Raw genomic sequence first — 25,776 nt, 5'->3', positions numbered from 1 at the left:
TTGCCATTGCCTACACACTCTAATTTTGGGGGTTTTTTAAAAATAATTTAACATGAACGATATACTATACATGTACTTCTGAAACCTGCTTTGTTTCTCTAAACACTATCAAGATTTATCTGTGCTGATATATGTAGGGATATTCTAGTTCATTTGTTTCAACCACTGTATAACATTCCATTGTATGACTAAACCACAAAAGTTGCTTAATACAATCCCTTATTGATGGACATTTGGATTTCTGACAATTTTCTGCTTTTATAAATTCTGCTACAATGAACTTGCTCGTACATACTTACATATATCGATACTAAGCGGCACTCCAGGCTTACAGGAATGCAAACGTTTACACTGACACACATTGCCAGTTGCTATCTTAGTAGTTTTATCAATTCACATTTTTATCAGCAGTAGTGAAAGCTTCTATTTCTCTACACCTGCTCCATACCCGATTGCTATCAGGCTTATTAATACTAGTAAATCTGGTAAAAACGAGCTGGTATTTCACTGTAGTTTTCCTCTGCATTTCCCTTATTAATAGTGAAAGTGAGATTTTCACCACATTCACTAACCATGCATCATGAGAAGACATGGGTTCGATCCCTGGGTTGGGAAGAGTCCCCGGAGAAGGGAATGGCAACCCACTCCAATGTTCTTATCTGGAGAACTCCATGCTGGTGGGCTATAGTCCATAGCGTTGCAGAATTGGACATGACTGAGCGACTAACACTTTCACTTGCACAATTATTTAACATGAATATAGATGTTTTTCAATAAAATTTATATATTACACAAACACACACCCCTTCAGGCAGCTGATCTCGTGACCTTGAAAATTCTAAAATAACTGGCTTTTCAACAAACAGGACTTTTCTTTTTTGTCTTCAAGACCAGAAAAGGAAAGTCAGCTTTCTTATCTTTTCTTCAATCCCCGAATTATTAACTTAGAAGGATTTAAAGTGGTAAAATATCCTTTCTATATTTGCAAAGGTAACTTTTGTCTCTATAACTAGAACAATGCTTCTGACACCTTGATGAAACCGGAGGTTTAGATGACTTGTTTCCATTGCGACTTTCTTTAAAAGTCATCAACAAATGCAAGTTCCTTGAATGAACAGCTTAAGAACTATATAATTATCGCTATAGCTAAATATAGGAATACAGAATTTCTGGGTGAAATATTGACCTTGGAAAAAGAACTGACAATAGTGAAAGGAAATGTACTTTACATACGAGAGGCATGGTTTTCTATGATTTACACATAAAAAACATTCCTTGATGAGTTAAGAGAATATTCATTTTAAACACTATATGTTCATTTAAGTTCTCACTCTTAACCCAGAATATCTTTTAGAATTAATATCCAAACATTATATCTCTGCTTTTAAAACTTGCATTTTAAAAAAATATAAAAATCCAATTTAAATTTTTAAAATTAAAATGAAACTGTTGTTTCAAAAAAGAAATCACTGTTTCCCAACACACAAGGTGCATGGATGGCTACACAGAGGTGCTGGGAGGTGGGTGTCTGACCCCTTGCTGAAGGTGGAGGGCTCCACAGGTTATTCTGAAATTTACAGAAGAAAGTTGTTTTCTTCCTGCAAACTGTGTCAAGGGCTAGTGCTTCAGGGTTTGCTCTCAAGAGTGAGCTGGGGAGGAGGCAAGGATGCAGGAGGAGGACAAAGGGCGTCCCTTCACTGAGTCCGGTATTCTCCGAGGGAGAATGAATTATGTTATCGATATACATCCCTGAAATCCACTCCAGGATTCTTGCCTGGAGAATCCCCATGGACAGAGGAGCCTGGCGGGCTAAAAGTCCATGGGGTCACAAAGAGTCAGACACGACTGAGTGAGCACACACCCATGCACGCATATATCCCTGCAACAGTCAGTCCAGTTCCCAGCCCACATGCCTCTAACTGGGGAACTGGCTGCCACAGGTCGGCCCCATTCCTGGTGCCCTTCTGCAGAATGAATCCACGGAAATCCACCCAGCAGCCTCCACGGCGGGGCCAGCTCTAGATTTCCCTTCCGAGGGGCCAACCTGGGCCTGCACTACCGCTGCTGATCTAGGTGAACACTGCTCGTTTCCACAGCACAGAGCGGTATAATCAAACAATCACACGATAGACAGAGTCAAACAGCAAGCCGTCACCGGGTCAGGAAAATTTAGGGTGAAGTAGGGTGGAGAGCAATGAGACAAACATCAGGACAAATGAAGTCTTTAAGGAGGAGATAATGTGCAGTGTGGGGAGGAGGAGAGGCGAGGTCTTTTTTTTTTTTAAAGAAGAAGACAGAAAGTTGGGAAATTTCAGATAAATCATGGGTTTCCTACGCAAACCACTACACACAGCTTCTTTTTGGCCACAATAATAAACGCAGTCAGACTCAAGGCTTGGCTACACTCGACTGCAGCCCGTGGTCTTTCCTCATTTGAATAGTATTTTAGGAATGTTTTGTCAAAGTGTGGATGAGTATTCACTTCTACCACATTCTTCCCTTCACCGGGATCATTACGGTCCTACTAACGATTTACTTTATAGGCAGAACATTCACAACATTCAAGGATGACCTTTTTTTTTTAACCTGTTAAAATTCATATATTTATTTGCCCACAATTCCTTTAAAAGGGAAGATTAACTTTAACAACTGTTGCTCATAGCAACACAGGAACAAAAGATTTTTCACATGCCTAATCTAAGCATTTAATTGAAATTCACAAACTTAGATCTCAAACCAAGTCAAAAGTGGAAATGTAAGAATACTAGATTCCCATATAGCAGCAGATACAGAGTATATGCTTCAGCTCTCACAAAGGAAAAAAAAAAAAGCATAGCTTGTGATAGGGATAAGGAATGTGCAAGTTTAATGATTCCTTTACAAACCACGGTTTTTGTGAAACGTTCATATTTTTCCAGGTAAGTTTCACAGCTTCACCTATTTGTTTCTGCCACTTCCTACTGGGTTGTATTTCAGTGTTTGGCTCTGTGCAAGGTCTTCTTAAATATTTATTAAATAAAGGAAAGCTTTAACAGGAACCATTAGTGACCCAATTTTAGGAAGCTGAGGCTTAATAGGTGAAGTGTGCCGCTTAGTTTCTGCCACTTCCCCTTAACCGAGGCCAGAGCCTGAATCCAAATCTAAGCAGAGTAAAGCAAACGCTAACAGGGTAATGTACAGAAGGAAACAATTGCCCCCTGGCCAAGATTTAGGCTCAAAGGTAAAAAAAAGAATTCCAGTCAAGGTCTGTAACTCACACATTTATGGAACCAAGGTGTTCTCACAACAGACTGCTCTTCAGGGTTTCAATCAATGCAAGAGAAAGAGTTCTGTCAAAGAATCTGGGAGAGCTGGAGCTCAGTGTTATGGCTTTGAAAATTCTCCATCCTTTAATAATCAGTTCACTTGTCCTCAAACTGGGGTGGGGACATGGGGGGTGGGGTGCAGGTGCTGTGGATGGCTCTACGGAAGACTGGATTGGGAGCAGGCTGTGGTACAAGGTTAGAGGGGTTTTAGAAACAGAAAGATGGAGGATACAGCCAATCAGATCTCAGCCTCTGAAAGAACTCAAAGCCCTGGAATGAGGCAGGAGTGACAGAATCAGATCTGGCTTCAACTGAGCACCAAATATGCACAAGACATTGGGCTGGGTGTCCTGTGAGGGGGCATTAAATAAAGAAGAGTGTGCATGGTTGATCCAAATGGAGCCTACCCACTTGTTTGGAAAAATTAAAAGTAAATTCTGAAAAAGGTAACAGTTCAATTACAAGAATCAATGAAGTATACGTTTAGTTTTGATACTGATGCTGAAAACAAGCACCATGAGAAATAAGGAGCTGGAAGATCTCGTGGGGCTGAGAGGTCCAGGGAAGCTTCCAGTGTTGAAACTGAATCTTGAAAGGTGGCCGTGGCCTCCGACCCAAACCAAGGCCGAGGGCCCATGTGAGTAGCCCCTGGAGGCTCCGCACGGTGAAACGCACAGCTTTGAAGTAAGACGGACATGGGTGAGTCCCACCACCACTGCTCAACGGCTCTGTGCCCTAGACAAGATGCTTCACCTATTAAGCCTCAGCTTCCTAAAATCGGGAGGCTAATGGTTCCTGTCAAAGGTTTCATTTATTCCATAAATATTTATTAAGACCTTGCACAGAGCTGAACATTGAAATACAACACAGTAAACAAGACAGAGGCAGGACCTGCCCTCCTGGACCCTGAAATGACATGCATAGGTACTTAGATCATTATCATCACCGTCTTCATCATCTTTAGCACAGTGGTGGAAAGTACAAGATATGTTCCCATGAGAATGAGTGTAACATCTCAGCTGGAACAAGGATTCACTCCCCAGGTCCAAATACTGGCATGCTTCAGGGCTCAGTCCTGGGACCTCTTCTTTTCCTGCATTCCCAAGAATCTCACTCCATCCTACAATTTAAAACACTAGCTGTGTATCCCTGAATTTAGTGCCTCCAGCTCTGGAGCTGTCTCCTGAACTCCAGACTCTATATCCAGCTGCTTATTCGATGTCTCCATGTACATGTCTTAACAACCATCTCAGACTGATAAATCTGCAACAGAACTCTGGAGCACTGATGCACTGGATGCCAACCAACCATATTCCTTCCTTGGTCTTTAGTGTTAGGTGCTCAGTTGTGCCACCCAAAGGACTGTAGCCCGCCAGGCTCCTCTGTCCATGGGATTCTCCAGGCAAAGATACTGGAGTGGCTTGCCATGCCCTTCTCCAGGGGATCTTTCCGACCCAGGGACTGAACCCGGGTCTCCTGCGTTGCAGGCAGATTCTTTACCGTCTGAGCCACCAGGGAAGCCCTCCATGGTCTTTCCCCACCAGTACATGTAAGTTCTTTCACTTTCACCTGAAGAACAATCTCCAATCCATTGCCAAAGCCATCATTCCAGTTCAAGATCTGATTGTTTCTCACCTAGATTACACGACTGTAATAGCTGCTATGATTCCTTCTCCATAGAGTAATGATCTCTTATAAAAAACGGGCAAGGACACACACACACAAGCCCCATCGCTGCTCCATTCAACCGAAAACTCTCCAATGGCTCCCAGACGCCCTTAAAATGTTGATGGTGTACAAGGCGCCCCTGACCAGACACTCTTTTTACCTCTCTGCCTCCTCTCATGAGTCTCTTCTTTCTCCATCTCTGCACTGCAGCCACACGGGCTCTTTCAGTTCCCTGAATCCAGCGACCTCTCCAGCACTTTAGGACAGTTCTGTCTGACAGAGCTTTCTGCACTGGCAGAGATGCTCTATATCTGTACATGCGGCTCCTGGGCACTTAGCATGCGGCTAGTGAGATTAAATATTTAGTGAGGAACTAAATGTTTAACTTTATTTAATTCCCATTGCTTTAAATAGCCACACATTCCTAGCAGCTATTGTACTAGGCAGGAGGGCTGGGAATCTAACTAACCTGTTCCTCCGCTTTGACTCTTCCTCTGGATTTTCGCACGGATGGCGCATTCTTATCCTCAGGCCATAATTTCACAGAAAAAAAATAAAAAGCCTGGCATTTCGATTCATTTCTATTTAAAACCACAACACAAAGGAAAACTGTAAAGTTTTGCACTAAATGAAACAGTGTGCTCTTCAAATCTTTGAGAATAAACATTATTGACCACGCTTTACATTTGATTGAGTAACAGTGCCTCTTAACGAAACCACCCTTGCATACAATGGAGTGGTATCAGTCAAATTTCTGGTCTCTGACTAAGTCAGAATTTTCATCAGGAGTTTGTAGCACAAATCTCTCTAGGTCAACCTGGCCTACAGCGCAACTGTCGGTACTCACATTGGAGCCTATGAGAAAACACAGCATAAATGAACTCTAGCAAAGGCTCTCTGCTTGCCTACTCCTGACACACTCATTTCCCCCCAAAACAGGGACACTGACTTGGCTGAAAGTCACTATTAAGTCAAAATAATGTCTGAAAGTGTGAAAGTATTAAGTCGGTTGGTTGTGTCTGACTGCAACTCCACAGACTGTAGCCCGCCAGGCTCCTTTGTCCATGCGCAAGAATCCTGGAGTGGGTTGCCATGCCCTCCTCCAGGGGATGTTCCTGACCCAGGGATCAAACTTGGGTCTTCTGCTTTGCAGGCAGATTCTTTACCATCTGACCCACCAGAGAAGCCCTCAAAATAATGTCTGCATTTCTTTAAAATTAAATCTCCTACTCCACCCCCACCCCTGCCCCCGCCACCCCTGGTGAGACTGAAGCTGGTTAAGTGAACATCTCTGCTCAGATTCTCCACTGGGACCACAGTCATTACTCCCAAGTTACTGGAATGGAAGAACAGCTCTCAGAACTCAGCTCTGTTACCCTACTCCCAGTCCACTTCCCAGTGGGCCTTGATTCCAGTGCTACTCACTGCTATCTTCTCAGAACTGTGATTTCTTTACTGACATTGGGGTTAATAGTGTAGGAAAAATTATTTGCAGAGGAAAATGATTTTAGCCCTTCACAGCATCTTTGCAACACCTGCATTTGTGAAAGCTTTGTGAAGAGAATAAACAGAATTATCTTCTATTTGATCATCATCACCAACTCTGTGCTTTACAAATACTATCAAGATGTCCCTGGGAAAGTCAGCCCTTCCAGTGATCAACACAGATCACTGTAATGTTTATACTTCCAAAAGTAAACTGGACACAAGCAACTATGGTGCTTCCAAGAGTTTGTGGGGTTTTCTTCTGCCTGTTTCTCTCCTGTCCCCGTGTACAATTCCAGCTAAGACAGGCAAGAATAGGTCTGGAAAACTTTCAGGAGTGTGCTGTACGTCATTGGAAGAAAAGCAGTAAGAGAAACAAGGCATCTCCTCTGATTCAGCATCCATGTCTGATTTATTTTTATACAACAATGCCTAGAATCCAAATTATTTGTGAAATCGATGGTCAATGACCACTGATTAACATTCCATCTTATCATAAAAGCTAATATTTCTTTTAAGTGTTTGTATAAAATATTTTGGGCTTTCCTAATAGCTCAGTGGTGGTAAAGAATTTGCCCGCCAATGCAGGAGACGTGGGTTCCATGTCTGGATCGAGAAGATCCCCTGGAGAAGGAAACAGCAACCACTCCAGTATTCTTGCCTGGGAAATGCTATGGAGAGAGGAGCCTGGCGGGCTGCAGTCCATGGGGTCACAAAGAGTTGGACATGACTGGAACAACTGAGCACACACACACACATAAAATATTTTAAAGGCTTTCTCATTTCACTTGACATCAGCGGTTGGCAAACTTCTTCTGAAAAGGGCCAGAGAGTAAATATTTAAGGCTTTGTGGGCCACGTACAATCTCGGACACATATTCTTTGTTTTTGTTTCTTACAACCCTTTAATGATGTAAGACCCATTCTCAGCTAGAGGGCTCCACAAAAAGAAGGCTGTGGTCTGGGATTTGGCCCTTGGGCCATAGCTGGCCCACCCTGCTTTTCAAGTATACCAAAAAACCATAATTATATAGTATGGTCACACTTTGACGAAAGAAAAACACTTCCAACTGTTTTGCATGTTTTTCTGTAATTTTTTAAAAAGTAAACTAAAATTTTTTAGAACAGTTTTAGATTTACAGAAAGCAAACAGTCGGTACAGTTTCCATATACCCCACCCTCAGGTTCCCCCACGGTTAAGCTTTTCAAATCCATGAACCAATATTGATACACTGTTATTACCTAAGATGCAGGTTCCCTTAGCTTTTACATGGTGCCCTTTTTCCGCCCCAGGATTCCATCATGACACCCTACTGCATACTCACCCTGCCTTCCTAGGCTGGGACAGCTTCTCAGACACTCCCTTGTTTTAATAACCATGTCAGTTTTAAGGAATACTAGTCAAACAGTTTGTAAAATGCCCTCTATGGAGATTTGGTGGGTGTTTTTCTCATGATTAGACTGGTTTTCTGGAAGAAAGACCACCGAGAAAAAGTGACCATCACATCGCATCAGTGGTACTTCAACATGATTTATCACTGTTGACGTTTACCTCGAATGCCTGGCTGAAGCTTTGGCATCACACTTCCTCTAGCTGCTTTTTTTTAAACGATTTTAATTCTTACCATATATTACTAGTTTAAAGCTTTTAAACATCCAATCATTGAATAAGCTGGCTGTTTACATACACACAGATCATAATCTATGCAATTCACATCTATGTCTCTTAGAATAGCTTATCCAAGATGAAGACAAAAAATTAGTATGTACCTTATCAGTATTTTCTACTTTTAATTCACCCTAACTCTTCTTCCTCTGCCTGTAGGGAGACACAAAAAGTACAGTAGCAAAGGCTAAAAGGCTAGGATACAAGGAGAAAACTTGGGTCACACTGAGACTATCAAAACACTGAGGGAAATGCAAGTCAAAACTTCAGTAAGGAAATTCCCCAATGGTCCAGGACTGGTTGAGATTCCATGCTCGCAAGGCAAGGGGCACGGGTTTCATCCCTGGGGAACTAAGATCCCATATGCTGTGAGGTGTGGCCAAAAAAAAAAAAACAAACCAATCACAGTAAGATACTAGCTCTACTAGCTCATGTCCACTATAAATGTTTAAAAAAAAAACACAAAAAACCACCAAGCATTGGTGAGGATGTGGAGAAACTGGAACACTCACACACTGCTGGGAGAAGTGTAAATGATGCAGCCGCCGTGGGAAGAGTCTGGCAGTTCCTCATAAAGTCAAACATACAATTAACATATAACCCGGCAGTTCCACGTCCAGGTATTTTATCCAAGAGAATTAAAGACATAGTCATATAAAAATCATACACAAATGTTCATGGCAGCGTTTATTCATAGTAGCCAGAAAGTAGAAACGATGCAAATGCCCAACAGCTGATGCTTGGGTAAACAAAGTGTGGTATATCCATGCAATGGACTATTATTTAAAGTCACAAAAAGTTTCAATGCACAATGCTGGATGCTTGGGACTGGTGCACTGGGACGACCCAGAGGGATGGTATGGGGAGGGAGGAGGGAGGAGGGTTCAGGATGGAAATAAAGTAAAAAAAAATTAAAAAAATAAAAAAGACATGGGGGACACAAAGCCTTGTGCTGAGGAGCCCCACAGTGCCCTGCACAGTATCGTGTATAGTCATATAATCTCTACCACATCATGATATAAAATATTTCCAGCATTCCAAAAAGGTCCACCTTTGCAGTTAACCCACTGCTCCCAACTCCTGGTGCCTGGAAACCACTGATTAGCTTTCCATCACTGTAGTTTTGCCTTTACTAGAATTCCATATAAATAGAATCATACCGCATGTGGTCTTTGGTGTCTGGCTTCTTTCCCTTGGCATTAATTCTCTTGGGATTCATCCATTTGGTTGTGTATATCAGTAGTTTCTTTTGTTGTTGAGTAGTATTCCATTATATCAAATACTACAAATTTTTATCCATTCACCAAAAGATGGACACTTGGGGTATTTCCAACTATTGGCTATTATGAATAAAACTGCTATTAACATGCATGTACAAAAAAAATAAATAAATAAAGTCACAAAAAGGAATGAAACGCTGGTACAGGCTACAACGTGAATGAATCTTGAAAACCTTATGCTAAATATGAGAAGCCAGACACATAAGGAAGTGTACTGCATTACTCCATTTATAATGTCCAGTTAGGCAAAAATATAGAGACAGAAAGTAGATTAGGGGTTTCCAAAGGCATTGGGGTGGAGAAAGGATGGGGACTGAACTCTTAATGGGTACCAGGTTTCTCTTGGAGGTGATAAAAACGTTCAGGAATCACATAATGATCACAGTTGCACGACACTATGAACATACTAAAAAAAACCAACAACAACAACCCTCTGAACTGTGCACTTTAAAATGGCTAATTTTATGTGATGTTTTTATCACAGTAAAAAATTAATAGCTGGGGAAAAAAACCACTAAAGACACTGAAAATATTCTGAAGCTACATATTTGGGGAATCTTTTTAACTTACAAGTTACATACATAGTCATTCAGTTCAGTCGCTCAGTCGTGTCCAACTCTTTGCAACCCCATGGATGCCAGGCCTCCCTGTCCATCGCCAACTCCTGGAGTTTACCCAAACTCATGTCCATTGAGTTGGTGATGCCATCTAATTATCTCATCCTCTGTCATCCCCTTCTCCTCCTGCCTTCAATCTTTCCCAACATCAGGGTCTTTTCCAATGAGTCAGCTCTTTGTATCAGGTGGCCAAAATATTGGAGTTTCAGCTTCAACATCAGTCCTTCCAATGAACACCTAGGACTGATTTCCTTTAGGATGGACTGGTTGGATCTTTGCAGTCCAAGGGACTCTCAAGAGTCTTCTCCAACACCACAGTTGAAAAGTATCAATTCTTCTGCGCTCAGCCTTTTTTATAGTCCAACTCTCACATCTATACATGACCACTGGAAAAACCATATCCTTGACTAGACAGACCTTTGTTGACAAAGAAATGTCTCTGCTTTTTAATATGCTGTCTAGGTTGGTCATAACTTTCCTTCCAAGGAGTAAGCGTCTTTTAATTTCACGGCTGTAATCACCATCTGCAGTGATTTTGAAGACCAAAAATATAGTCAGCCACTGTTTCCATGCCTTTAAAAATCCTTTTCCTTTTCTTTATATTTCTGTGGTGATTTTTCGAATTAAAAGAGTTTTAGAAATGGATGAAGAAATCAGCCCAAAATTCAAAAAGGAAATCAGTTCAACCAATTTCAGTCCAGTTTATGGAACTGGGGCGGTACCCAGGACCAGGGCCCGGTCTCTAGGGATTTACACTGCATCAGGGCTAGTGCAGTTCAAATCCCACCTCGGCTCCATGAGGCTGGCTATACTCCTCTACAGTGGGGGCATGGTTTTCCTATAGACGTCCACGCAGAAAAAGTACCCATGAGCCATCCACAGGGCAACAGGTCCAAGCCCTAGAGGAAGGCGGAGCATGACTCATCAGGGCTCACCCACAGGAAAGCGAGATCTTGGTTTGCAGGCCGCATATCACAGTGTTTGATTATGTAGCTCACAACTTCAGTGATTTGCTGCTAAGAATCAATCAATTGCCTATTCATAAATAATAGTCTTTCTTGGAAAAGGCAATTCTTTTCCTGAGAGTTCTAACAAAATTAAACTGCAATCTATGGACCAGTAAAAGTCATGGGAGAAATCTCAGTTGTGTACTCAGCAACCACAGCTCACTCCAGCAAGCATCACAGCCAACTGTTGAAAACAAGAAGTATTTCTGCTGGGAACTTTTGGAGGACAACATAGTTATGTTTAAATTAGGGCTTCCCAGAGAGATTAAAAAAAAAAACAAAAAAAAACCTTCTTCTAAGAACCTCTCCACACTTCAAATACCATAATCACTCAAATCACAGTAAGTACTTTGGCACTCAGAGTTGGACAAGGCCCGGAGAGGGACAATCCCCAGCCATCTATGACAAGGGCGACTGTGATCAAGACAGTTGGGGTTGATTTTGTGTTCTTTGCTCTCATAAGTAATTCACATATTTATGCTGTTAGTCAAAATGCGGCGGCTTAATGCTCTCATTATTTTTAATCTAACTGGAAAATCAATTGTCTCTGGTTGTTGGTGGTTATGGGTATAGTTTTTGAAAACCCAACAGTAAGAAATTGGAAACGAGAGTAGCTCCAATTGTATTCTTTCATTAACTTGACAAACTTTCTTCATCGGGCTTCCCAGGTGGCTCAGTGGTAAAGAATCTGCCTGGCAACGCAGGCGATGCTGGTTCAAACCTTGGGTTGGGAAGATCCCCTGGAGGAGGGCATGGCAACCCAGTCCAGTGTTCTTGCCTGGGAAATCCCATGGACAGAAGAGCCTGGTGGGCTACAGTCCATGGGGTCGCAAAATAGTCTGACATGACTTAGCGACTACACAACAACAGAACCAATGTTCATTTAACACCTACCAGATACAAAGGACAAAGAGAGAGCAATACTGAAGAATTCACATTCCAGCAGTAAGTTGAGAAAAATTACTTGCTTTGACTTTGAAAGAAAGATAACATAGAGTTTCCATAGAGCGTAACCAGGTACTGGTTAGGCCGGGTGTGGAGAGCCAAAGGGTAACTTAGACACCGGTGATACCCAGCTGACATCCTCTTCCTATATCCCCCTCCCAATCCCCAGGATTTTTTCCCGCCAGTCAGAAAGCACAAGCTGCTCAACGTCTGATGCAAGCCATAAACCAGAGATTATGGCCCATCAGCCCGTTTTAACGTAAAGCAGCTTTGCCTGAGTGTGTGCTAAGTCGCTTTAGTGGTGTCCGACTCTGTGACCCCATGGACCGTAGCCCACCAGGCTCCTCTGTCCATGGGATTCTCTAGGCAAGAATGCTGGAGTGGGTTGCTGGGCCCTCCTCCAAGGGATCTTCCCGACCCAGGGATCGAATCCGAGTTCTTAAGTCTCCTGCATTGGCAGGCGGGTTCTTTACCAAGTCGCTTTATGTGGTGATGAATCTTTTAAGTTCAACAAGACAAAGTTATTGTAACATCCAATTCGAGGACAGAAAATGAACAGAATTCCCCTGGGAGTTTGTAAAACCACTCATCCTGGCCCTGATGCCTGTCTGCCTTAGCCACCTACTCCTCCAAGAGGCAAATAAATCCAACACTCCACCTTTCTCTCCTTCACTGAATAGGAGAAAACATGGACTAGCTTTTTTTTTTTTAAGCACTGGGCCATTTGGCCATGATCTATGGCCCACCATAAACACCATTTGGTGTGGTCAAAGGGGGCCTAAGTTGAGCAAAATAAGAGGTGAGTGAGGGAGCGGACTTGCAAAAGAACAGTTGGTTCACTTGGGGTGGGGCGGGTTGCCAAGGAATCACGGACACGGAGAAGTTTTCCCCAGGACTCGGGGAAGGGGAGAGGAAGGGCAAGGTCAAGGCTGTTACAGTAAAACTGTAATCTATTCACATTGATATGGAGCCCTTAACTCTTCCCCAAAATGAACTTCTAACGTGCTCAAGAGAACACTGAACTGCCAAGTTCTAGCTGGACCAGCTCTGTGGTTCAGTGGGGTCAGCTTGACGGGTCCCCAGCCCACACTCCCAAGGCATTCGCCCTGTGTGGTGAGCTCAGGCATCAGAGAATCCTACATAGTTGACAGGATCCTCTGAAGACCAAGAAAGATGGGTCACGTGAAAATAACTTAAGTGTCCATCAACAGATGAATAGACGAAGAAGACGTGGTGTGTGTGTATGTATGTATATATATATATATATATATAATGAACTACGACTTGGCCATAAAATAGAACAAAATTTTGCCATTTGCAGCAACGTGGATGGACTTGGAGGGTATTTCACTAAATGAAATAAGTCAGATAGAGAAAGATAAATACTATATGATATCACTTATGCTGCTGCTAAGTCGCTTCAGTCGTGTCCGACTCTGTGCGACCCCATAGACGGCAGCCCACCAGGCTCCCCCGTCCCTGGGATTCTCCAGGCAAGAACACTGGAGTGGGTCGCCATTTCCTTCTCCAATGCATGAAAGTGAAAAGTGAAAGTGAAGTCGCTCAGTCGGGTCCGACCCTTAGCAACCCCATGGACTGCAGCCCACCAGGCTCCTCCGTCCATAGGATTTTCCAGGCAAGAGTACTGGAGTGGGGTGCCATTGCCTTCTCCAGATATCACTTATACATGAATCTAAAAAAACAGAACAAACTAGTGACTACAACATAAAAGAAGCAGACTCACAGAAACAAACTATTGGGTACCAGTGTGGAGGGGTGGCAACACAGAGCTGAGAGAGTGAAAGGTATAGACGATTGAGAGTAAGACAAGCTGACAGATGTACTGTAGAACATGGGGAATATAGGCAATACTGTGTATTAACTATACGTGGAAGCAACATTTAAAAACTGTACAGAATGGAAAAAAATTATATAAAAGTAAAAAAGAAAAAAAGACTGGTCAATCAGCCTAAGAAATCAATCCTAGGCAAAGAGGCTGTCCTCCACGCAAAGACCCCTGAGCATGACCAGATGTCCAGTAAGTCTAGAGAAAAGACAGAGGGCACAGACTCTACAGTCCGGTTCTCTGGCTCCGAATTCCCACTCCACGTGTAACAGCAATGATCCCTGTGACTCCATTTCCCCAACTGTAACTGGAAGATAAGAACGACACCCACCTCTCAGGACTACTGGCAGGATAAAATGAGATCACAGTTAAAGAGCTTAGTGCGGAGGCTCCCACACAATAAACACTGAGAAAATGTGTGTCAGAACATCTGTTCTTTCCAGGGCTGCCTTGAACGACCAGTGGGTTCCTGAACTGGAATAACAACACTACAACTAGTCCTCTTTGGCTGGGCCCTCATCGTGGGCACCCAAGATACTCCTATGGGACAGGTGATATGATCTTCATTTTAGAGGTGAAAATGCAGCTTCAGAGGGGTTCAGATACTCATCTGAGCTTTTTTTTCTGCTAATAAAGGTAGAGCGATGAGAGCTCTGATCACGTCACAGCAGAGTCTGCATTGTGTCATCAACCTCCAAAAGCTTAAAAGCATTTAAAATAATACTTCAATATGTTAAAAATCACCATTAATTTAATAAAATTATGTTCCTGTGAAATCCCCCATTCTTCCTCCAAGACATCTGCATAATCACCTATGCAATCAGAAATACCTTACAGATTCTGGTAGAGCGTTAAAAACACAAAATTATTTTTCTGAACATAAATATGGGTAAATAATCATAATGGCTTTAAAAGTTAAAAAGTACTGCAGACCCACAGTTTATCAAGTCACTTTTCTTCCAGGATTTCTCATTTGATCCTGCAAAAAGAAGGGGCACACTCCAATTGACCTGTATGACACCTCTTTGCCCACATGTTTGGTAAGTGTGTAACAAAACTGCCCACAGGTTCCTTCAAATAATGTCTCTGACCATCTTCTACACTAGTGAGCAAGACTGTATAGACACTTCACTGCCCTAAAAGAAAACACAACCAAATTTAAACTAAGTATATCAGCTCTGACTCGGATCTTGCAGAGTATCTTTAAAACTCTTATTATTGAAATCCAGAAATATTTATAACCAGTCAGATTTATAAATACTTAAAGGTACAACAGCTTCAAGGAAAACTGAAATAATAACAAATCACCTTAGTCAAAATTGTTTGTCCCCATCAAATGAAGTGGTTACACATTTCCTGAAAACAGAGTTCATGATAATTGTTAATCCATTAACAATTTAAAGTAAAAGACATGCTTAACTTGTTTAAGAAGTGGTGATAAAGATAAGCCAAGCCATATAATTTTACTTCACTTTCTATTTGCTTTACCCAGGCATTACATAGTCTTGTAGTCCTTATTAGTAAACACAAGAGAGATGATATTGACAAATAATGTAAACTGAAGCAGAAGAGAATCTCAAATGCCTAAATATTTCAAGAATGCATTGAAGTTGCAATAACCTGAAACTCCAAGTATCAGAAAGCAGAAAGAATGACCCTACGACTGTTAAAGTCAAGTATTTATACAGGTGCCTTAAAAGCCACTGTTGGGTGAACACCATCATCACTGACATTTACTATCTGTTAAGTAGTTTCAAAGTGCAATAACTGGCTTGGAGCGTGAAGTTTATGACAACAGCTAACACGCCTGGAGAAACTGTGAAGGTGTGATGCTTGTCATAACTTTCATCAAGCCAGCAACAGGCAACCAGGCTGGAGCAAGACGTGACCTCAGCACAGGTGTCTTTTCTCATTTCAAGAGGGAAACCTAAACTGATACCTTCATGGATAATTTAACAAGGATTGCTCCATAAATTTATAATGCCACTTGTGACTTTCTTATAACTGCTCTTTAATAGCATTCAAAAACAATATTCTTAGGATAAAAGTAACTGAGAACATAAAGTATGAATAACACACAAAGGTGGAAAGAAAATTCAGAAATGATAACCATCCAAGATTTGGAATTTTCCCTAATGGTATATTATTTAAATTTATAAGCAGGAATATTTCCTTAATAGTTTACAAATTTACTATTAGAAATCTTTCCTATGATTCTTCTAAAAATCTAACTATGATACATTTTCTTTTTAAGGGTGAAGGAAGAGAGAAACAATGTTTGTGAACTAACTTAAATTTCAGCTCCTAAACTTCTTAGAATGTTATGTTTTTCCTCTTTGGTTCTGAGCAGGAATAAAAAGTGTGTTAAAAACTTACAGGAACACATGCTAAGCTCAAGTCCGCCAGTTCCTCAATAATTAAGGTTCAGTTCTATGGTTCATGTCACCACTTCTTATTTCAAAACAGAATCTGCCTTTTCAAGATCTGGGAGGCAGTTCAAGTATTCAGGTGACGATAAACACCAGGCAGCAAACCCCCAAACACGCGTCTGCAGAATCTGAGGGGCAAAGTCAATTGCACCCACCACCTGGGTCCAGCGGGGAAGGGTGCCCGGACCCCCTACACGCCCCGGGCCTCCGGCCTGCCTGCGGGCACGCCCCGGGTCAAGAAAGTGCACTCGAGGCTGGAAGCCAAGAACGGCCCTCAGAGATGCCACAGGTGGCCTAGCCAGTGGGTCACCCCCAACCTGGCGCTCGGGCCTTCCTCCTTCGGGAGGCCCCGAGCCCCGCCCCGCCACCCAGGCCGTGTGTGCCCTCTAGCCTCCATCTGGTCAACTCCGGGCGGAGGCGGGCTCCGAGCAGGGCTCAGGTGGCCCTTCTGGGTCCGTTAACTGGACACAGCGCCCGCCCAGGGCGTCGATCCCACCCTCGCCTCCGTGCCCCGAGCGTCTCAAGGTCCCGGGGCGCTCGGGAAGGTGGTGGCCAAGGGGGAGCCTGGTTGCGGCGGCTCTCCGCGGGCCCCCCGGGCCAGGGCGCCTGGCCGGGCTGACGCAGCCCCGGCTCGGGCGGACGGTCCCCGCGCCTTCTCCCCGGGACCCCTCCCGGCAGCAACCCCCGGGGACAGGCGACGCCCCGCGCGCCCCACGCCCCCCGCGCCGCGGGCGCCGCCGCTCGGCCGGGTCTCCCGGACAACAGCCGCCGCCGCGCTCCCGAGGCGGGTCCCCGCGCCCGCCCCGCGGCCCGGCCGCCCACCTGTCCCGGGGGTCGATCCAGCTGGTCCTCCGGGTGTTGTGATCGATGTAGAAGACCTTGCCGTCGTAGTCCCTGGCCTCCTCCCAGCCCCGGGGTAGCGGCAGCTGCCCGCTCCCGGCCCTCCTAGGCATGGTCGGCGGCCTCGCTGGCGGGCGGCGCCTCCATAGGGGAACCGGGCGCGGGACGCGGCGGGAACGCGACTGCCCGGGCCCGGCCGCCGCACCCCAGATCCGGGCGCCGGCGAGGGCTGGGGGCCCGCGGGGCTGTGGCGGGGGCCACGCGAGGGGACTGGAGGGCGTCTCAGGAAACCCTGCTCTCGGCCCCCGCCGGGGATCAGTCCACCATGTCTGCGTCGGAGCGGGCGAGCGAACCCTCCTCCGCCTCCTCCTCCTCGCGATCGCCGCCGCAGCCTCCGCCTCTTCCTCCTCCTCCTCCCCGTCCCTCTACGGCCGCCGAGGGTCGCGGCGCCCAGGCTGCCCGAGCCGCCGCCGTCTGGGCTCGGATCCGGGAAGCTCGGCGGAGCGGCGGCGACTGGGCTTCTCATTTGCGTCAAATTAGCATGCACCCGCCCCTCGCCACGCCCCGTACCCGCCCTCACCACGCCTCCGGGCCCGCCCCGCCCATCGCCCCGCCCCCTCCCCCCCGCCCGGCTCATCTGCATGCACATTCCTCGCCGCCACATTCCAGGGCTTAACCCTGCCGTTCCCGCGGCTCTGCGCGCGGGCCTGGGCGCCGGCCCGAGTCGGGCGTCGGCGGCAGCGGGGGAGGGGAGCTGTGGGCCAGGTGGGAGGCAGGCGGACGAAGGAATGCACGGCTCGCTGCTTCCTCCGGACCCTCAAAGTCTCCCTACGGCCGAACGCTTGGGGTTTATTTATTTTTTTTTTTACGAGTTTCGGGACGGAAAATTAACGAGAGAGCGCCCAGCAGCCCTCTCCTTCCACCTCTTTGCGACTTCCAGGGAAACTACAAGACTTTCCCCGAGAGGAAGGGGATGTGGGGAGGCTCCCTTCGGAAGCAAAAGGTCCCAGCGAACAGCGAGGGCACAAAAGGGTCCCCCGCGCGGCGCTCCGCACCCGCTCTTGGTTCCCCGGGCGGTTCCCGGGACGAGGGGTGGGGTAGAAAGTGTGAAAAGCCCCGCCGGCGCCGGAAAGCGCGTCCGGGGGCCTCTGCAAGGGCGCCCGGCCCTTCGGGACCTGCGAGCTCTGAGGGGCCCCGCGGGCCTCGCGGCGGACAGCGAAAGCGAGTCCCGAGGTCCGAGAGCGCCGCGACCCGCCCTGCCACCTGGGGGGCCCCGCCGGGAGGACTCGGGCCAAACCCGGAGAAGCGGCTGACCACCCCGCCCTGGTCGTCGTCCACGTCCGCTCGGCCCACGGGGCCCGGCGCTGGACGTGCCCGCCCCGGGCATCCAGCCCCTTCCGTCCGCCCCCGCCCCGGGAAGTCCCCGGCCCTGAGCCCAGCCGCCGCCCGGGGAGGTGTGGGCGAGCGCGCTGGAAGGAAACCGCGGCGGCCCGGCCCCTGGACGTGTCCGGGAAGGAACGCGGACTTTCTCTCATTCCACAAGTATTTATTCAGCAGCTACTACGTCCTGGTCGGCCCGGACGTCGGGCTCCGGGCTGGACGGGGCCACGGGCAGCAGGCCTGGCAGGGCCCAGACCCACAGCATTTGCGCCTCCCGTCCCCCAGCCCTTCCGTCTCGGAGGGAGCCTCCCAGTCCCCCAACTCTTCTCCAGCCCGGCCTGCACCACCGTCCCCACCATTCAGAGTCTTCCGGGTTACTGAGCAGCTGCTTTTATAGTGGGGGGACGGGGCGGGCGGGAATCAAGGAAGAAAGACCCCGGGGATCAGTCCTTCACCACTAGGTGTGAATTCACTTAATCCTGCCGCCTTATACGTAGACTTTTTCCCACCTTGCGCGGGACACAGCGCACAGCAAGGGCTTTCGGGGTGGGGGTGGGGGGTTTGCAGCTGCGTCTGCCTCCCCTCCTGGATTCACCCACGGGTAAGGAGGTCAAGTTAATTGAGGTTCCCCAGGGCGCGGAGCTGCCCCCGTTAGTGTGGCAGCCGCCTTGGAGGTGGGGACGGCCTTTGGTCCTCTAGGTCTTCGGGGCGTCAGTGGTCCATCTCCGAGGAGGAGGAGGTTGGTCCCGCAGAGTAAGGATGGAGGCTCAGGGGCTTGGAACAGCTTCGTGGTGAGGACCGGACCTGCCTTCTCGGGCGAGGGCCTTAGCGGGGTTGTATCCGTACCTGGAGCATCTGAGTAGAAACTTTTACCATAAGACACTCTAGAGACAGAGGATTGCACTCAGGAGCTACCCGAGGGTGCAGGAGGCAGGGAAGGTAGCCATCCAAGATGAATTCACTTTCTGTATCTTTCTAGGTCTTCCTTGTGTACACCCAGGAAGCCAGGCTTCACCGATGACAAAGGGAAGACCCCGTTTGCTCCCCTTGTTCAGCCTCACTCCATTCCTCAGGAAGTGATCCCACAGGGCAAGCTTTGCCCTATTCCAGGTGAGATGGGCCATCCTAGTGTGTAAGCTTAAGGTTATACTTCTGAATGCTGGGGAAAAGATAGGACTAAAACTAATCTCTCACGCTACTGAGTGAAGGAGCTTTGTTTTCAGATCAGATCAGTCGCTCAGTCGTGTCCGACTCCTTGCAACCTCATGAATCGCAGCAGGCCAGGCCTCCCTGTCCAACACCAACTCCCGGAGTTCACTGAGACTCACGTCTATCGAGTCAGCGATGCCATCCAGCCATCTCATCCTCTGTCGTCCCCTTCTCCTCCTGCCCCCAATCCCTCCCAGCATCAGATTTCTCCACTGATCTCCAGTAGCATATTGGGCACCTACTGACCTGGGGAGTTTCTCTTTCAGTATCCTATCATTTTGCCTTTTCATACTGTTCATGGGGTTCTCAAGGCAAGAATACTGAAGTGGTTTGCCATTCCCTTCTCCAGTGGACCACATTCTGTCAAATCTCTCCACCATGATTGCTCTAAATTGGCCCATTACCATGGTCAAAATTTGTGTCACGGTAAAGTGAAAGTGAAAGTGAAGTAGCTCAGTCGTGTCCGACTCTTTGCAACCCTGTGGATTGTAGCCTACTAGGGTCTTCCCTCCATGGGATTCTCCAGGCAAAAATACTGGAGTGGGTTGCCATTTCCTTCTCCAGGGGATCTTCCCAGCTCAGGGATCAAACCCGCATCTCCCGCATCTCCCGCATTGCGGGCAGACGCTTTAACCTCTGAGCCACCAGGGACTTGTGTCATGGTATACTATTAACAATAACATCATCTGGCAACCCAGCCAAGCCATTCTTTAAACCTTGCTTCTGATATGCTTCCCTCCCCTAAACAGAAAACATGTTTTATATTTAAAATGTCTGCATCCTGCTATTAGAGAAAAAAGTGACACACTTTGCCATGGCCACAATTTAGTTTGTTTCACTGGGATAAACTACTGCATGATACTTCTCGGTTAATTTCAAATTTGATAAGCTTTCAGATAAGTTAGTATTCTTACCCAACTTCTAAAATGGATGGGGAATCCAAAATAGCACACAGCTGTCAATGGTTGTTTATTGTTCCATAAATCTAAGACTTAAGTGAAGGTGGCTCAGTCTAGTCCGACTCTTTGCTACCCCTGTGGACTGACTATACAGTCCGTAGAATTCTCTAGGCCAGAATACTGGAGTGGATAGCTGTTCCCTTCACCAGGGAATCTTCCCAACCCAGGGGTTGAACCCAGGTCTCCCACATTGTAGGTGGATTCTTTACCAGCTGTGCCACTAGGGAAGCCCAGGACTTCAAAAAGGGACCCTAAATAGACAAACAAAACTCGAAAGCATTTAAGAGACAAACTCACTTCTTCTCCCCCACTGGGTGGCACAGGGAACATTTGGTCACACGAAAGCAGTTCGGATGATAGAAAGGAAAGTCGCTCCTCTGCAGGGTTTAGTCTCGATCAAGTTTTCACACTGCTGTTCTGATTTCACTCAGTTTACCTAGTACCACCCCTTCAGAGAGTTCCTAGGGGTTAAGACGATGATGCTTCATTTTGTTTATATTCACATCTCTAAAAATAAAATCAACATGAAGATTATCCACTATTTTATAGGTGATACATTTAGATTTCATTTGGTTCCAGTTCAGAAGGATGATGCTGTCTGTCTCTTGCCCCAGATCCCAGATTATTCCGGTTTTCTGGCCTTCAATTCCCTTTTCTCCCAGCTTTGCAATGTTCTCCAATACTGATAGTCGGTGGGGAGGAGCTGCCATTAAACAAAGCTCCCATGTCAATGTCCAGATCCTGGGTGGCAGGAAATTGAGTGGTATCAAAAATGAGAGTGGAGAGTGAAAATTATTTCAGCAGAGAATTCGTTATATCTATCCAAATTGAAATATATGTTTTTAGTCCAGTATGTATACATATTTAGCAATCCTAGTTCCACGATATGTGAAATTACTTAGTTTTGGCTGCACTGGGTCTTTGTTGCTGCCCCAGGACTTTCTCAGTTGCGGAGAGTGGAGGCTGCTCTCTGCTGCTCTTCTCATTGTGGCGGCTTCTCTTGGTGCAGTACAGGCAGGCATCAGTAGGGGTGGCACACAGGTTTGGTTGCCCCGAGGAATGTGGACCCTTTCCAAACCAGGGAAAGAATCTCTGTCCCTTATACTGGCAGGTGGATCCTCAACCACTGGACCACCAGTGAGTCCCTCAGGGCTACTACTTTACCTATAGATGGTTCCCCTAGATATGCAAGAATGTGCATTGTAGCATGCTTATAATAGCAAAGCTGGAAAAATCACCAGTGTCCGTCATTAAGGGACAAAACAAATGAATTATCCATAGTCAGCGGGCACTTAAAAAGCATTGCGTAAAAATTTGTTTGCTGATAAGGAAGGATGCCCAGGATTCTTTTTAATCCAGTATATATACATATACTGGAAAAAAAGTAAGGTGCAAAAGACGCTTGCTTGTAAGGAATTCATCTACATTCTTTCTTACATAATGAAAAAAAATAAGGTTCCATTCTCCTTTCGCCATCTTTAGTTTGCATTTTTCCCCAGTCCAACTTTATAATCCATGAAAAACAGCTTTTTTTTTTTCTTGCTAACTTCATTGGAGATGGAGCCAGTCATAAAATTTAAAGAACACAGTCTCGTGTATGCTTCCTTAGAGTCAAGGGGAGCATTCAGACAGTAAATGAAGCGAGTGGAGGCTGTTGGAAAGGAAGGTCTCATCAAGGCGGTATACATGACAAAAATGATCGGTAAGGCAAATGGATGGGGTTGAGATGGGAGGACGTGATTCCAAAGTGGACCGGCATGGCAGGGCCAGCGGGCTTTCAGAAGGACATGGGTGCTGGAGACTCCGGGCTGAATCTGGCGTGCAAGGACCCAAGACCGGCTGGAGCCGTCTAGTTAGGAGGCTGGCGTGACAGTATAGGTATGAGAGAGATAAAAGCCTGGATTAGAAATAAAGTGAGGAGGGCATGAAAAGGAATGATCCGGCAAGAATTTGCTCCTGATTAGATTAAGAGGTGACTAGACCAGAAGGAGGAACCTGGTCAGATTCCAAGATTTTAGGCCATCAGGAGAGACTCAAATAGCTGCAGTACATAAGGAAGTCCAAAAGGGGATCTGATATGGGCTTTGATTTTTAGAAATTAGAGATACTCCAGGAGAGAGTTAAAGGTCAAGACTCAAAAGGTCAGGACTGCGAGTGTATCATTGAATGTTGCCCATCCAAAAATTCTGTAAAGGGCTAAGGATTTGGGACTAAGTCTTGGGAAGGAAATATCCAAGTCTAATAGAATTAAATAACCCATCTGTAATCCTGTGTTTCGCCTAGAACTCTTCAATAATTTGATATGATTTAGTTTCTTTCTTTGTAAAATGTGGTCTCCATTTTGAAGGATGTGTGTAAGAATTCGTTACTAGTGTGTAATACATCTCTGAATGAATTATTGTTATAACCTTTATCATTAAGCTATTGAGTCGACTCAAGTGTAGGACAAGAGGAACTGGTTTTTAATATTTTAATATCCCCTGTCTCTCCAGGAGATCAGGGATAATATAAACCAGAACTTCTAAATAAAGAGAACTTTTTTCCCCCTAGATCGAGCTAGTGACTTTTTTGTTTTTGCTTTTCTGCATCCGAAGTGTTGAATAACATCTCTATCTCTATGAGTTATTATAAATCAGATCAGATCAGTCCCTCAGTCGTGAGCGACTCTTTGTGACCCCATGAATCACAGCACGCCAGGCCTCCCTGTCCATCACCAACTCCTGGAGTTCATTCAGACTCACGTCCATTGAGTCAGTGATGCCATCCAGCCATCTCATCCTCTGTCGTCCCCTTCTCCTCCTGCTCTCAATCCCTCTCAGCATCAGAGTCTTTTCCAATGAGTCAACTCTTCCCATGAGGTGGTCAAAGTACTGGAGTTTCAGCTATAGCATCATTCCTTCCAAAGAAATCCCAGGGCTGATCTCCTTCAGAATGGACTGGTTGGATCTCCTTGCAGTCCAAGGGACTCTCAAGAGTCTTCTCCAACACCACAGTTCAAAAGCATCAATCCTTTGGCGCTCAGCCTTCTTCACAGTCCAACTCTCACATCCATACATGACCCCTGGAAAAACCATAGGCTTGACTAGACGGACCTTTGTTGGCAAAGTAATGTCTCTGCTTTTCAATATGCTATCTAAGTTGGTCATAACTTTCCTTCCAAGGAGTAAGCGTCTTTTAATTTCATGGCTGCAGTCACCATCTGCCGTGATTTTGGAGCCCCCAAAATAAAGTCTGACACTGTTTCCACTGTTTCCCCATCTATTTTCCATGAAGTGATGGGACCGGATGCCATGATCTTCGTTTTCTGAATGTTGAGCTTTAAGCCAGCTTTTTCACTCTCCACTTTCACTTTCATCAAGAGGCTTTTTAGTTCCTCTTCACTTTCTGCCATAAGGGTGGTGTCATCTGCATATCTGAGGTTATTGATATTTCTCCCAGCAATCTTGATTCCAGCTTGTGTTTCTTCCAGTCCAGCGTTTCTCATGATGTACTCTGCATATAAAGTTAAATAAACAGGGTGACAATATACAGCCGGAGAAGGCAATTGCACCCCACTCCAGTACTCTTGCCTGGAAAATCCCATGGATGGAGGAGCCTGGTAGGCTGCAGTCCATGGGGTCGCTAGGAGTCGAACACGACTGAGCGACTTCACTTTCACTTTTCACTTTCATACATTGGAGAAGGAAATGGCAACCCACTCCAGTGTTCTTGCCTGGAGAATCCCAGGAACAGGGGAGCCTGGTGGGCTGCCGTCTCTGGGGTCGCACAGAGTCGGACACGACTGAAGCGACTTAGCAGCAGCAGCAGCAATATACAGCCTTGACGAACTCCTTTTCCTATTTGGAACCAGTCTGTTGTTCCATGTCCAGTTCTAACTGTTGCTTCCTGACCTGCATACAGATTTCTCAAGAGGCAGGTCAGGTGGTCTGGTATTCCCATCTCTTGCATAATTTTCCACAGTTTATTGTGATCCACACAGTCAAAGGCTTTGGCATAGTCAGTAAAGCAGAAATAGATGTTTTTCTGGAACTCTCTTGCTTTTTCCTTGATCCCGTGGATGGTGGCAATTTGATCTCTTGTTCCTCTGCCTTTTCTAAAACCAGCTTGAACATCAGAAAGTTCACGGTTGATGTATTGCTGAAGCCTGGCTTGGAGAATTTTGAGCATTACTTTACTAGCGTGTGAGATGAGAGCAATTGTGCGGTAGTTTGAGCATTCTTTGGCATTGCCTTTGAGATTGGAATGAAAACTGACCTTTTCCAGTCCTGTGGCCACTGCTGAGTTTTCCAAATTTGCTGGCATATTGAGGGCAGCACTTTCACAGCATCATCTTTCAGGATTTGAAATAGCTCAACTGGAATTCCATCACCTCCACTAGCTTTGTTCGTGGTGATGCTTTCTAAGGCCCACTAGACTTCACATTCCAGGATGTCTGGCTCTAGGTCAGTGATCACACCATCGTGATTATCTGGGTTGTGAAGATCTTTTTTTGTACAGTTCTTCTGTGTATTCTTGCCATGTCTTCTTAATATCTTTGCTTCTGTTAGGTCCATACCATTTCTGTCCTTTATCGACCCCATCTTTGCATGAAATGTTCCTTTGGTATCTCTGATTTTCTTGAAGAGATCTCTACTCTTTCCCATTCTGTTGTTTTCCTCTATTTCTTTGCATTGATCGCTGAAGAAGGCTTTCTTATCTCTTCTTGCTATTCTTTGAAACTCTGCATTCAGATGTTTATATCTTTTCTTTTCTCCTTTGCTTTTCACTTCTCTTCTTTTATTATGAATAGGTAACCCTAATCCACAGTTCCTAAACGTTGTTGTCTGAATCAGTTCAGTTCAGTTCAGTCGCTCAGTCGTGTCCGACTCTTTGCAACCCCATGAATCGCAGCAGGCCAGGCCTCCCTGTCTATCACCAACTCCCGGAGTTCACTCAGACTCAAGTCCATTGAGTCAGTGATGCCATCCAGCCATCTCATCCTCTGTCGTCCCCTTCTCCTCCTGCCCTCAATCCCTCCCAGCATCAGAGTCTTTTCCAATGAGTCAACTCTTCGCATGAGGTGGCCAAAGTACTGGAGTTTCAGCTTTAGCATCATTCCCTCCAAAGAAATCCCAGGGCTGATCTCCTTCAGAATGGACTG

The 25,776-nt window shown here is 45.8% G+C and overlaps 2 protein-coding genes across 5 annotated transcripts in view; one reads left to right on the top strand and one right to left on the bottom strand.

Annotated features, from left to right (window-relative positions):
• WWC2 (WW and C2 domain containing 2) overlaps nt 1–17,631 on the bottom strand; it is a 152,908-nt gene extending 135,277 nt beyond the window's left edge. For 2 of the 4 annotated variants that reach the window (XM_027530190.1, XM_027530191.1), the window contains exon 1: nt 17,071–17,623. In XM_027530190.1, the coding sequence (XP_027385991.1) occupies nt 17,071–17,614 (544 nt within the window). In that variant the 5' untranslated portion in view covers nt 17,615–17,623. Of the gene's footprint in view, nt 1–17,070 lie in introns of all 4 variants that reach the window. The other 2 variants (XM_027530192.1, XM_027530193.1) reach the window with 2 other exon arrangements.
• A 133-nt stretch (nt 17,632–17,764) lies between these two features.
• On the top strand, nt 17,765–19,732 carry LOC113884932 (collagen alpha-1(III) chain-like). Its single transcript, XM_027530039.1, has 2 exons — nt 17,765–18,630; nt 19,448–19,732. Exons 1-2 carry the CDS (start codon nt 18,062–18,064, stop codon nt 19,602–19,604), a joined length of 726 nt encoding a protein of 241 aa, XP_027385840.1. The 5' UTR covers nt 17,765–18,061; the 3' UTR covers nt 19,605–19,732.
• Nucleotides 19,733–25,776: the final 6,044 nt, after the last annotated feature.

Source organism: Bos indicus x Bos taurus, chromosome 27, assembly GCF_003369695.1.
Source record: "Bos indicus x Bos taurus breed Angus x Brahman F1 hybrid chromosome 27, Bos_hybrid_MaternalHap_v2.0, whole genome shotgun sequence".
Taxonomy (NCBI): Eukaryota; Metazoa; Chordata; class Mammalia; order Artiodactyla; family Bovidae; genus Bos; species Bos indicus x Bos taurus.
Note: the sequence above shows the minus strand (reverse complement) of the source record. Positions and strands in the feature narration are given on the sequence as shown.